Source organism: Lissotriton helveticus, chromosome 5_1 (genome assembly GCF_964261635.1).
Source record: "Lissotriton helveticus chromosome 5_1, aLisHel1.1, whole genome shotgun sequence".
In the NCBI taxonomy this organism is placed as follows: domain Eukaryota; kingdom Metazoa; phylum Chordata; class Amphibia; order Caudata; family Salamandridae; genus Lissotriton; species Lissotriton helveticus.
In genome coordinates this window covers 1,407,483,588-1,407,496,227 of record NC_136065.1, presented here as the reverse complement: position 1 = coordinate 1,407,496,227, position 12,640 = coordinate 1,407,483,588, and the positions used below count along the sequence as shown (strand labels likewise).

The following is a 12,640-nucleotide window of genomic DNA, read 5'->3' as shown; positions in this document are numbered from 1 at the left end:
TTAGCGTTCGAGATGGTATATAGGGAATAAATTTGTTTTTAAGATAAGCAGGCCCTTGTCCATGGAGACATTTGTGGATCAGGCAAGCTATCTTGAATTTTGTTCTTTGCCGGATCGAGAGCCAATGTAATTGCTCAAGGAGGGGTTTGGATGGAGTCCTTGGCGGGGCATTGTTAATAGAACGCGGCAGATTGTGTGCCTTTTTGAAAGTTTTCATGTTAAATGCAGCCCCGTATATTAGTATGTCGGGCTCTGCAATTAATATGAGAATTTTCCAAAAGGCACGCAATCTGCCGCGCTCTATTAATAAAAGGCATGCAGCAAGCCTAAAAACATAATGTGTGCTTTTACAATCACTAATATATGTTAGTGATTCTGAAAGCACACGTCCTGCTTCTGGACTTGCTGCATGCTTTTTGTTAATAAGCGTGGCTGCGGGAAGATTGTGTGCATTTTTTAAAGTATTCATGTTAATCGCTGCAATTAATGTGTATACTTTCCCAAATGCACACAATCTGCCCACAGCCACACTCTATTAACAAAAAAGCATGCCCAGGGCTTTAAGTGGGCTGGGTCCTGCTCATGCGGAGTTTTTAAACCCCGGTGCTAAGACCGGTCCCAATCAGGCTCTTCATTTTTGCCCTCACCCTCCAGGTAAAAAAAAATCTCAACTATGCAGCAGTGCAACTGCTGAAAGCCTTTGATGTACTGTAACTTCAAAGGACCTTTTATAGTTTTTTTTACAGTCTGATCATTTGAGAACTGAGGCATTTTCAATATATTCAACAAAGCTGTAGTTGTTGCTTAGTTATCCTATGCCACTAACAACCATTGACAAAGTCAATAGTCCTGGCTTGTTGTAGGTATAATGTTACTTATATTATATATTGGGATGCAATGACAGAGGCAACACAATAACGGTCGGGTGGCACACTACGCTAAGCACAGGTTTTTACCTTTCGTGTTTTTACGCCACGCCCTTAATTACATCAGACACGCCCCTTTGAGAGACCCCCAGTTTTTTCATCCCACTTAAATCACTGAGCAAGCCTAAAAGCACCACGTGTGCTTTCAGCATCACTAACATATATTAGTGACTGAATGCACACATGGTGGACTTCTATGTACATGCCCCCCCCCTGCTTATCCAAGAAAACATCTTCAGAGAGAATAAGTGAACTCATGATTATCAGTTTTGAAGAGTGGAGTAACCACCGCCTCGGTGGAGCCAGCTCTGTTATGCAGAGGGATACATGACGTTAAAACGCATGTTTTTACAACGCATACCGTTACAACGGTACTTTTACAACGCCAATACTATTACCACGCATGTATTTACAACGCATTTTTTTACAACGCAGGTACCTTTACAACGCATACCATTACAACGTAAGTATTGGTAAGTATATATATTTTTTTTAATTGTATATTATTTAAAATTAATATAATGTAATGTAATTGTATTTAATTTAATTTAATTTCATTTCATTTCATTTCATTTAATTAATTTAATTTAAATTTAATTTTATTTTATTTTTACCCTGTACCCCTTTACCCAAAAACCCAAAACTGACCCTGAACCCTAAAAATACCCCTTTACCCAAAAACCCAAAACTGACCCTGAACCCTAAAAATACCCCTTTACCCAAAAACCCCAAACTGACCCTAAACCCTAAAAATACCCCTTTACCCAAAAACTGAAAACTGACCCTAAACCCTAAAAATACCCCTTTACCCAAAAACTGAAAACTGACCCTGAACCCTAAAAATACCCCTTTACCCAAAAACTGAAAACTGACCCTGAACCCTAAAAATACCCCTTTACCCAAAAACTGAAAACTGACCCTGAACCCTAAAAATACCCCTTTACCCAAAAACCCAAAACTGACCCTGAACCCTAAAAATACCCCTTTACCCAAAAACCCAAAACTGACCCTGAACCCTAAAAATATCCCTTTACCCAAAAACTGAAAACTGACCCTGAACCCTAAAAATACCCCTTTACCCAAAACTGAAAACTGACCCTGAACCCTAAAAATACCCCTTTACCCAAAAACCCAAAACTGACCCTGAACTCTAAAAATACCCCATTACCCAAAAACCCAAAACTGACCCTGAACCCTAAAAATATCCCTTTACCCAAAAACCTAAAACTGACCCTGAACCCTAAAAATACCCCTTTACCCAAAAACCCAAAACTGACCCTAAACCCTAAAAATACCCCTTTAAAAAAAACCTAACATATAACATTTTAAATATAATTATATACTTACCAATACTTACGTTGTAATGGTATGCGTTGTAAAAGTACCTGCGTTGTAAAAACATGCGTTGTAAATAAATGCGTTGTAATGGTATTTGCGTTGTAAAAGTTCCGTTGTAATGGTAGTGCGTTGTAAAAAATGCGTTGTAATGTGTGTTTACCTATGCAGAGTCTTGCCCTGATGACCTTGAATAGTTCTTAAACAGATTATTGCAAATAGCATTCTCCTTTCACTTATTTTTAATCTGGGCAATGTGTTAGATTGTATTATAGACATTTTGTTGACAAATGTCTGTTTCATGCAGCATCCATAAAATGTTTATTTTAGATTTAAACAGGATCTCGGATATGAGAAATGGGAGGATGTCACAGTGATTGTTTGCAGTAGTATTCGTGGGTTTCTACTGTTACAATATTGGAAAATGCATCACTATCCCTGAATATTAACTATAAAAACATTTGAAATTTGAAACAGTGTGTCTGTGCACTGTTTGTGATCTGGCCAAAAGGACACGTGAGAGCTGAAACTGGATCATATATTCAAAGCTGAGCCACACAGAGGCCCCCAAAATACGTTTGGCAGAGGGTGCTCAAAGTCCTTATAAGATGTCCCGGAGCCCCTGCTGTGTAGTTAGTTTGGAAAGAAGAGGTTTACTGGGACTGTGGAATGAGGCCGGTTGCCCCGGTTTCCTAATAAGATGTCCCTGAGCCCCTGCTGTGTAGTTAGTTTGGAAAGAAGAGGTTTACTGGGACTGTGGAATGAGGCCGGTTGCCCCGGTTTCCTAATATATATTAGTGTAGCTTTGTCGTGGTTGCAGATGCTCTGCACTTTGTCTTTTCGAACATGAAACAACCATTGTACGCCAGTCACCAATACGAAGGCCACCCCCCTGGCTGGAATGGCCTTAGCAGGTATCAGGTGTTAGCCTGGAAGGCTGGAAAGGTCAGTTTTGGAGCAGTGAGGGCTAGTTGTTACTGGGGGCAGTTTTGCAGCGATGCTGCAATGTGGGCCTTCAGTAACAAAACCACCAGTGCTGGGGACTGGGTTTAAACAGTAGTGCCTGACTCTTGGTCCCCCCTCGAGCCAGTGTGGCAAAATTGCCAGGGCAACTCTGGGTTCCCAGTTCAGCCCTGCCTGCCCCATCAAACAGGCCTACCCGTTCCAGTACCTAGGTCATTTATCTGCACAATCCAGCAGGAACTCCAGTGTCCGAACCCCTGTCGCCGCACCCACACACGCAGTTGAGTTCTTGGTGCACATTGCCAGAGAGTGCGTATCTAGTTATTGGTATTGGTGTGTCAATGATTTAGAAAATGGTAGTCTGTATTTTACAGTGGGTGTATCAAAGGTTATATTAGTGTGTGAGGAGTTCATCAGATTTTCACATGGATGATGCCATCAGTGATATCATTGACCATGTCGTGAATGATGTAATATGTGAAGCCATCAGCAGTGCATTGCGGGGGAGCAAGTTATAGTTAGTTGAACCAACTAGAACGGGGTAATTTCTCTGGTTTTGTATGGGAGAAATGTCCAACTAACTAAAACGTCCCTAAAACCTGTTTTTTTCCTAAAAATAGTTCTTGTTGTTTTTTTTGTTATTAAACCATAATATGTCTTCTGTTTTCTTAAATATTAATATATATTTAATTATTTTTTAGAGAAAAAATGGAGTTGCACACCCATTGTGTACCTATCTCGCTGGGTGTGCTGATTCAAACCGCCATATTGGTAAAGTCGTGAAGGATGCTCGTTTCAGCCAGCCCACTCCGCTTACAGGGAGGGAACTACAATGCTACATGTCCGAGGTCTTCCCTGTAATGAAATGTCCAACTGACTAAAACAAAAAAAAATCCTTGGTGACCATGTGGGCCATCTAAAATTATATTGTGCTGATCTAATGATGGGCGTGTAATGCGCGCTGGCATTAAATGTCGTGGCGGGGGTGGGCGGCAGTGGGAGGTCTTCCGCTGTCCTCCCCGGTGGGGGCAGCATGAAAGGTGGCCCACAGGGGAGCGCCAGCGCTCCCCCCCCCCCCCGTGGGTGGTTGCTAGGACTGCTGGGATCTGTCCTAAGCACACGCCCACCGTGTCTTAGGACGGCTCCCGGCTGTCCTGAGCACAGAAGGGGTGAATAGGGCCCTTCAAGGATTTAGCACTGGCTTTCCACTATTGTCGTGTCTGGCAAGGCTGATAATAAAAAAAAAAAGGGTTTAAGTGTCGCAGAAAAATACATAGACCAGTCCGTGGGAGGGGGCGTTCCAGCTTAGTTAGAAGCTGCCTTCATGAATCTAGGACAGACTTTTAGTACCAATGCCATCAGTCCGAATTTGGTCTTTTTGCTCTCTAAAATAATGCCACTTTGTGGAGTCTGTATCCTATTTTAAAAGTTTCTTTTGTATCCCTAATAACAGTAACATTATTGGTAAACCATATAATCTGGTTTAGTGTTTCCATTTATCACTAACTCTACCACATGGTACATCTTGCCTTGAAACGTCTGGGAAGAACCACAATTACACATCCTTGACCTTTAGAATGGTGCTTGCAAAACTATTACATAGCACACCAGAACATACAATCCACACCACACAATTCCGCATCATGCTACAAAATTCAACAGCACAACACATAATTAAACTCCACTACGTGGTACTCAACATCAAAAAATACCATTCCACATGATTACACTCCATAACAATCAATCACACACCACGTAATTACAGTACACTCAATACCACATAATTACTATCCACTGCTCACAATGCTACATAATTCCACCACACAATCCCACAACTAACAATTCAACCCACATGCTTGTACTACACACCACATACATACACTCCATAACACATAGGTAAAAGACATTGCTATTTACAGCGCCAATAGCTCTAACTCAAACAAATGCATGACCTATTGCATTTTCCGATGCTTGTTTTTTTGTGGGGTCGTAGCTGAGTCAGTCCTAGTCCCAAGATGACTGCCAACACTTACTGGTTGAAGTGTTGGCAGCCAATTGGATATCTGCAATAGATCTGTAGGGTTTGCGGAGGGGTTGCACCCCTATATATACACATTTGTATTTCTTGTAATAATTAAAAAAAGACTACATGGATTTACACCAATTAACAAAAAGCACTCTTTCTGGACCAAGAGCTGGCTTTTTGCTAACTTTGGTGCAACTCCATCCTGCAGTTCGCACTGTATTTGTGTTCAGAATCCCTATGGGAATTAACATGTGAAGCGACATATGGCGTTGACTCCACTCGCATCTACGGTGTTGAGGCCCAAAAAGTTATCAACACCGAAGCCACTGGTATGATGCTTCTCCTCCAGACAAAGAGAGTAAGCATATAGGTGAAGTAGGAACATCTTTATTAGTAGTACATGGCAATCATTGGCGCATAGCTAATTCAGTGGGCCTACTCTCTCGTTCTAACAGGGATGACAATGTGGAGCTTGTTACCTCTCCCGCATCCATATGAACAAAGAGCAAAATTAATTCCTCAGTGATACTACAAAGACCTGCATGGTTGCACATATCTGGATTTAAATCCGAGGTTCAGCAACGCCTCTTAAATGCCTCTTTTGATGGTGAACACTTTTTTGACCCAGAGATGGATAACCAATTAGAAAAAGTAAAAATAAAAAATACAGAAACTGCGTAATTGCAATCATCAACACCTAGGCAGCAGTACTTTTGCTGGTTTCGGTGCAGGGGTGCAGCCAAAACCAACACCACCATTGACACTCAGAATTACCAAAAATAACAAACTACATACCACCAGCAATGTGCTAGGGGCTAATATAGTACTGGATACAAGGGCGGTAGCCAAAGAGGAAGAGGTAAAGGTACACCTAGAAAGGGTGCCTCTACTGATGATCAATGACTCCACTAATCACCCCCACCCCTGATCACACAGCTGTTGAGGGGAGAAGACTGCAGCAGCTCTACCACCTATGGCCAAAAATAACATTGGTCATTATAATAGTGGAACTCTTCTCAAGGGCAGAACTTTTGTAGACATTTAAGTCAGACACTTGACCTCCCTGTGTGTTTTTCAAAACCAGAGACGGTTGCAGAAAGAGCACTTCATAAGCTTGATGTTAAAAGAGCTTTGATGTATTACATTGATAGGACTAAACCTTTTAGGATAACACAACAATTGTTTGCTTATTTCTTTAACTCTAGAAAGGGGAAACATGTTCCAAAGCAGAAAATGCGCAATGGTTAGTAAAATGCATTCAGATCTGTTAACATCAAGTCCACTAACACGTTCTACTAGGAAGAAAGGTTCTTCTCTTTTTAGGGAGTATTCCTTTAGCGGACACTTAAAAGGCAGCTACATTGACTAATCCACATATATTTACTAAACACTATTGTGTGGATGCCCAAGCAAGATAACAAGCACTTGTCCGTCAATCAATGTTTAGGACTTTAATCTAGACATGTGCACCATCTAATGTCTTAGGCCACTGCAAGAGGAAAAGTGCCTTACAGTATATGAATAGCATGTGTACCTGCAGTCAACACATTCTTCCAATGGAGGTTCCTACTTCACTTGTAAGTATATATTTGTAGCTTGTAGTGCTGCAGATTCACAGGCACCTCTTGTCTCCCTGGCAAGCATTCTCTGGCGTCCGGTTTCATGTATAAACATAGTATGTCCAGAGATGTACATATTTTTTAGCATTACACATTTAATCTCTTATCTATCTTCACTAGCTCCATCCTAACTCGCCGTACTGGTGGGGGGAAAAATGAACAGTCGAACACTGGAGTTGTTAAGCATGAACATTCATTTGAAGAGGAGGATTCTCGAAGACATGTCAGCAACAAAGATTTCTTTGAGAAACACGTAGTATAGTCCGACCCAACACTAGATGGCAGAAGTGTGCATAGCATGTGAATATGCAAGTAATATGACCTATGGTGTGCTTTTAGTTCAGTCTTGATGTCTTTCTTGTGTCCACTACTACTGCTTATTGGTGGATAAGCAAATGGGGAGTGATCCGATTAAAAGTGTGTTCATATGGAGCATCGGAAGGCCACCAATATTTCTTGAACAGCTTTATGTGAAGCTTTGGTGATGGGCTCTCTAATTTCTGATAACTGTGCACTGTTTCCATTGGAAGAAAATACATATTTTTTAGTACTAGTTATAGATTTGAAGATGAGTAACGCATTGTCTCTGCTGATACTGTTGTTGAATGGAATGAATTTCAGCATTATTTGTTTCTTCTGTTTTATACAGAACAGTACTTCATAGATATTTAGTAAATGTAATGTTTGAAATGTCTTAAAAATTTAATTGCTTTTAACAGAGTCTGTGGGTACGTCTGGTGCCCGTCCAGTGTTTTGTCCAGTACACAAACAAGAACAGTTAAAGCTTTTCTGTGAAACGTGTGATCGACTCACATGCAGAGACTGTCAGTTACAAGAGCACAAGGAACACAGGTAGGAATAACTTTTACAACTTGAAATTGTATGTTTTCTTAGGGTTATTGCTTCGGCCCAGTCGCGACACCTTTCCAGGTGTTTGATTATCATAAGTTGTATAACATCATGGGTGGAGATTGTGGGTTTGGATGTAGTAGGCCTTGCATAGGCTCTCCTTAATTTAATGCACAAAAGTAGGAAAAAGGTCTAGATCGAAGCTGTCATTTTTGAAAAGGCATTATTGACCAGAGATTTAAATTCAGGATAAACCCTGGCCTTCAATGTGCTGTAGTTTTTTTTATAACATTTGCTACATCCGTAGCACTACTTTCCTGCTGGGGTCTAGCTCTTAGAGAAGAGGGATAAGATATAGAAATCTCTCCACTGGTGAGGTTGGTTGAAAGTGCACAGGGATAGGTTTTATGCATAACCATTGGTTCTTGGGGGTCGCTGTCAAAGCTATTTAGAGCAAAAACAACCTCCTTTGCCCTAGAGTGAGGCTATGGTGGGGAACGCCCCTTTGAAATCCTGTAGCATTACTCTGGCTTTTAGGGGTGGGGTGTTACCTCTTGACAATACATGTATTTACTGAAGGCCAGAGCTTATTGCAGTTCATGTGCTCTTTGAGCAAGCCTTGTTCTGATGGGAAATGCTTTTTTTAATTTCATTTAATGGTTATTGAGAATTGCCATAAAATAGCAACATTAAAAAGAAATACAAGAAAGAGTCTGGGTAAATAACTCTAGACCATCAATTTCACTTATGGCAGTCAATTGAGGGACGCCTCCTTAACTGACACTAAATTCATTTTGGTTAAATGAGATCAAATAAAAAATGTTTGTAAATGGCAAAAGAACAAGGCAAATATACATTGTCTAACTGTATAAAAGCAATAACCATCATGACAATCTGATCAAACTTGAAAAGTCATATAACTGATATGAATTTGGCGGCGTTCACAACCTTATTGGGTAATCCGAAAAGTGAACAGCCATGCAAAATATAAACGTAACAGTAAAGTTGAGTAGAATGAACCAATTAAAAAATATGACATGTAACCCAGAGCTTTTTAGCATCTGTGACAAACTGTGAGTTAGAATAAGAACTATTCTGGTCTTTAGTTCAGAGGGGTGATTTGCATAAACGTGTCTAGGGCAATTCATTCAGTTTGGGAGCTTTTGGGATGACTCGGGGGAGCATCTTGAGAGCTATGTGTACTTCTTACATACGTTACTATTGCCCGCCAGAAATGATGACAGATTTTCATTCTGAAAGTATGACCTTAACAGCTATAGTTAGAAGATTAAGTATGTAGGTGTCATTCATATTCAGCACGATCCTGGAGCATCTACCACCCAAAACAACTAAGGAGTAATTAAATGCAATTGTCCTCTTGAATAGTTTAGAGAGCTGGACCGCAGTTTTCCCCCAGAATACTTTGATATGTATGCACCTGAAAAACATGTGTTCCAGTGTCCAGGGGAATAGTTACATTTCCAACATGGTTGTTTTCCAGCAAACAGCAGTTTTTTACGATTTGTCAGGAGTTCAATGCAATAGGTGCATAGTAAAGAACTAGGTTTGTGTGAGTAAGGGTATAATTTTATTATGAACAGCCTTGATGCAAATAGTATTACGTTATTCTTCAGAAGGGGAATCTAAGTTTAAGTGATCAAAGTAATTAGCCCACTTTCGTTTTAAATCAAAGTGAGTTTTGGACTTATGGGTGATGCTAGCTTTATATATTTTAGATGCGACATGGCCTGTTGAGTGCCAGATTTTAAAGTGAGAAATCGTGTGTGAATTCCAGAGGACTACATTTAGATATACTTATCTAGCTTTTTAAGAAGTAATAAAGGTCTGTGTTCCCAAAGTAAATTTGGCTACAAATTCCGCAAATGAAAATTGGATAGAGCCATTGTGTAGGTCTTAAATTAGGCTTGTCCCTTTATTGGACCATTTTTTTTCCTATTTTGAGGAAAGGCTTGGTTCTATTTCAGGTTGGCCACACAGAGTTTCAGTTTGCTGTGCTCCCCTTTGGCCTTGCTAGTGCTCCTCGCATTTTCACAAAACTCATGGTGGTCACTGACCATTTTCGAAGGTTGGATGATAAAAGTGTTCGTAGCATGCTGGCTGCTGAATTCATATCTGTGCATAGATCGCCGCCTAGTATTGGGTCCCCGCCTAGTGTTGGGTCCGGATGATTGCACTTATACAGGAGGGAAAGCTCATCACCAATGCCTCCATTAAGTGTGCTCTAGACGCGGCAGATACAGCTGCCAGATCTATCAACACAAGCGTACTGCTTAGGAGGCACGCATGGCTTCGCATATCTGGATTTAAGAATGAAGTACAGGCCACAATTCTTAACCAGCCTATAAATCCAAATTTTTTGTTTGGTCCAGCAGTTTACTCAATTCTGGACAAAATGAAAAAGAACACTGAGACTGCAAAGTCCATGGGAGCTCTTCAGTCCCAACAACACAGAGGCTCCTTTCGTCGCTCCAATTATAGAGGAGGAGCGCGAGGTAGCACATCGCAGCAATCCTCCAAATACAAAAGTAATACGCAATCCACATACAATAAAAACACAAACAGGGGTGGATACAGAGGAAATAATAACAAGGGCAGAGGTCGTGGAGGTAATGCCAATAGATCCTCCACTAACATCAAACAGTGACTTCTTGGCACTACCCCCAGACCATACAACACTGGTCGGGGGAAGACTGCAACAATTCCTGCCAGTCTGGCTAAACCTCACTACAGACAAGTGGGTCAGGCAAATTATCCAACATGGCTATTGCCTAGAACTCACATCAACACCACCCAACATACCACCGTACACCGTCGAATGTCACAGGAACATATAACATTACTGCAGCAAGAGGTCATCAGTATGCTGCAAAAGGGGGCCATAGAACCAGTCCCACTCCAACATCAAGGAACAGGAGTATACTCACTATACTTCCTCATTCCAAAAAAGGACGGTTCTCTCAGACCAATATTGGACCTCAGGCCCCTCAACCTGTACATTTTATCAGAGCATTTTCATATGCTCACTCTTCAACAAGTCTTACCATTGCTTTGCCAGGGAGAATTCCTAGCAACTCTAGACCTCAAAGACACATACTTTCATATACCAATACATCCTGCTCACAGAAAGTAACTAAGGTTTACTATTCAAGGAGAGCACTACAAGTTCTAAGTCCAACCATTTGGTTTAACAACAGCTCCACGGGTGTTCACCAAATGCCTAGCAACAGTGGCAGCACATATCAGGAGACAACACATTCATGTCTACCCATATCTCGACCATTGGCTAATACACGCGCCATCGGCCCAGCAATGTGCCAGCCACATGTCAAAGACCATTCATCTCCTGCACAGGCTAGGCTTCTCGCTAAACTACCCAAAGTCACACCTGCAACCCTCCCACGTCCAACAGTACCTGGGAGCAACAATAGATACACTAGCAGCAAAGGCATATCCAAACGCAGCACGGATCAACGGAATGCAAATGTTAATCCAAAGGTTCAAACCACAACATTCATTGCCAGCTCGAGTGTTTATGCAACTAATAGGCATGATGGCCTCGTGCATATTCATAGTTCTCATGCCAGACTACACATGCGTCCGATACAGGAGTGCCTAGCAAGGCAGTGAAACCAGGCTCAGGGACAATTAAAGGACCTAGTGTTGGTGACCAGTCGGGCATACAACTCTCTGCATTGGTGGAATCCACAAAACCTTTGCAAAGGACGACTGTTCCCGGTGCCTGTCCCACAAATAGTGTTAACAGCGGACGCAACCCTGCTAGGCTGGGGAGCTCATGTCCTGCATTACACAGTCCAGGGACTATGGACTATACAACAGAAAAAGATGCAAATTAACCTTCTAGAGTTGATGGCGATCTTTCTAGCCCTAAAAGCGTTCAAGAAACAGTTATGCAACAAGACTATGTTGATCCGGACGAACAACATGACAGCTATGTATTATATTAAAAAACAGGGAGGAACACACCCCCCACAGCTGTCGCACCTGGCTCAAAGAGTGTGGAAATGGGCCATTCAGAGGAACATTTTTCTCATGACAGAACACCTCCCAGGCAAGGACAATCAAATAGCCGACCTGCTCAGCAGGCACAGTCAACAGATGCACGAATGGGAGATTCACTCCAATGTGCCCCAACCATTCTTCCGGCAGTGGGGACAACCGGAGATAGATCTGCTTGCCACAAGCGAAAACGCAAAATGCCAGTACTTTGCCGCCAGGTTTCCACATCCGCAGTCGCAGGGCAATGCGATATGGATGAACTGGTCAGGCAAATTTGCGTACGCTTTTCCCCCAGCTCCATTAATACCGCTAATGGCACGCAAAATGCGCCAACATTCGCTGACGCTAATCCTAGTAGCTCCCACATGGGCGAGGCAACCATGGTACACAACGTTCCTAGGACTGTCAGTGGTGCCTCATCAAAGACTGCGACTCACACCCAGTCTTCTAACTCAGAACCATGGCGAAATCCAACACCCAGACCCGCAACAGCTGAACCTGGCGATCTGGCTCCTGAAATCCTAGAGTTTGGATACCTGAACTTGCCTCCAGACTGCATGAATATTATCAAAGAGGCAAGAAGACCCACTACCAGGGCATGTTATGCAGCTAAGTGGAAACGTTTAGTCATTTACTGCAGTAACAACGATATAAACCCATTAGATGCTTCTACACAAAACATAATTTGCTATCTCTTGCACCTACAACGTTGCAATTTAGCCTACTCATCCATCAGGATACATTTAGCTGCGTTAGCAGCATCTCTCCAAAACAGGCAACACCTTTCACTGTTTAGAGTGCCAGCAATTCAAGCTTTTATAGAGGGACTCAAACGAGTAATTCCACCAAAACACCCACCTTCACCAGTCTGGAATCTAAACATC

At 41.9% G+C, this 12,640-nt stretch overlaps 1 protein-coding gene across 3 annotated transcripts in view; it reads left to right on the top strand.

Moving 5' to 3' along the window:
- Positions 1-12,640, top strand: part of TRIM33 (tripartite motif containing 33) — a 505,710-nt gene that overhangs the window by 135,377 nt on the left and 357,693 nt on the right. For all 3 annotated transcript variants that reach the window (XM_078644393.1, XM_078644394.1, XM_078644392.1), the window contains exon 4: positions 7,589-7,721. In XM_078644393.1, coding sequence (XP_078500519.1) covers positions 7,589-7,721 — 133 coding nt within the window. The remainder of the gene's footprint in view (positions 1-7,588; positions 7,722-12,640) is intronic.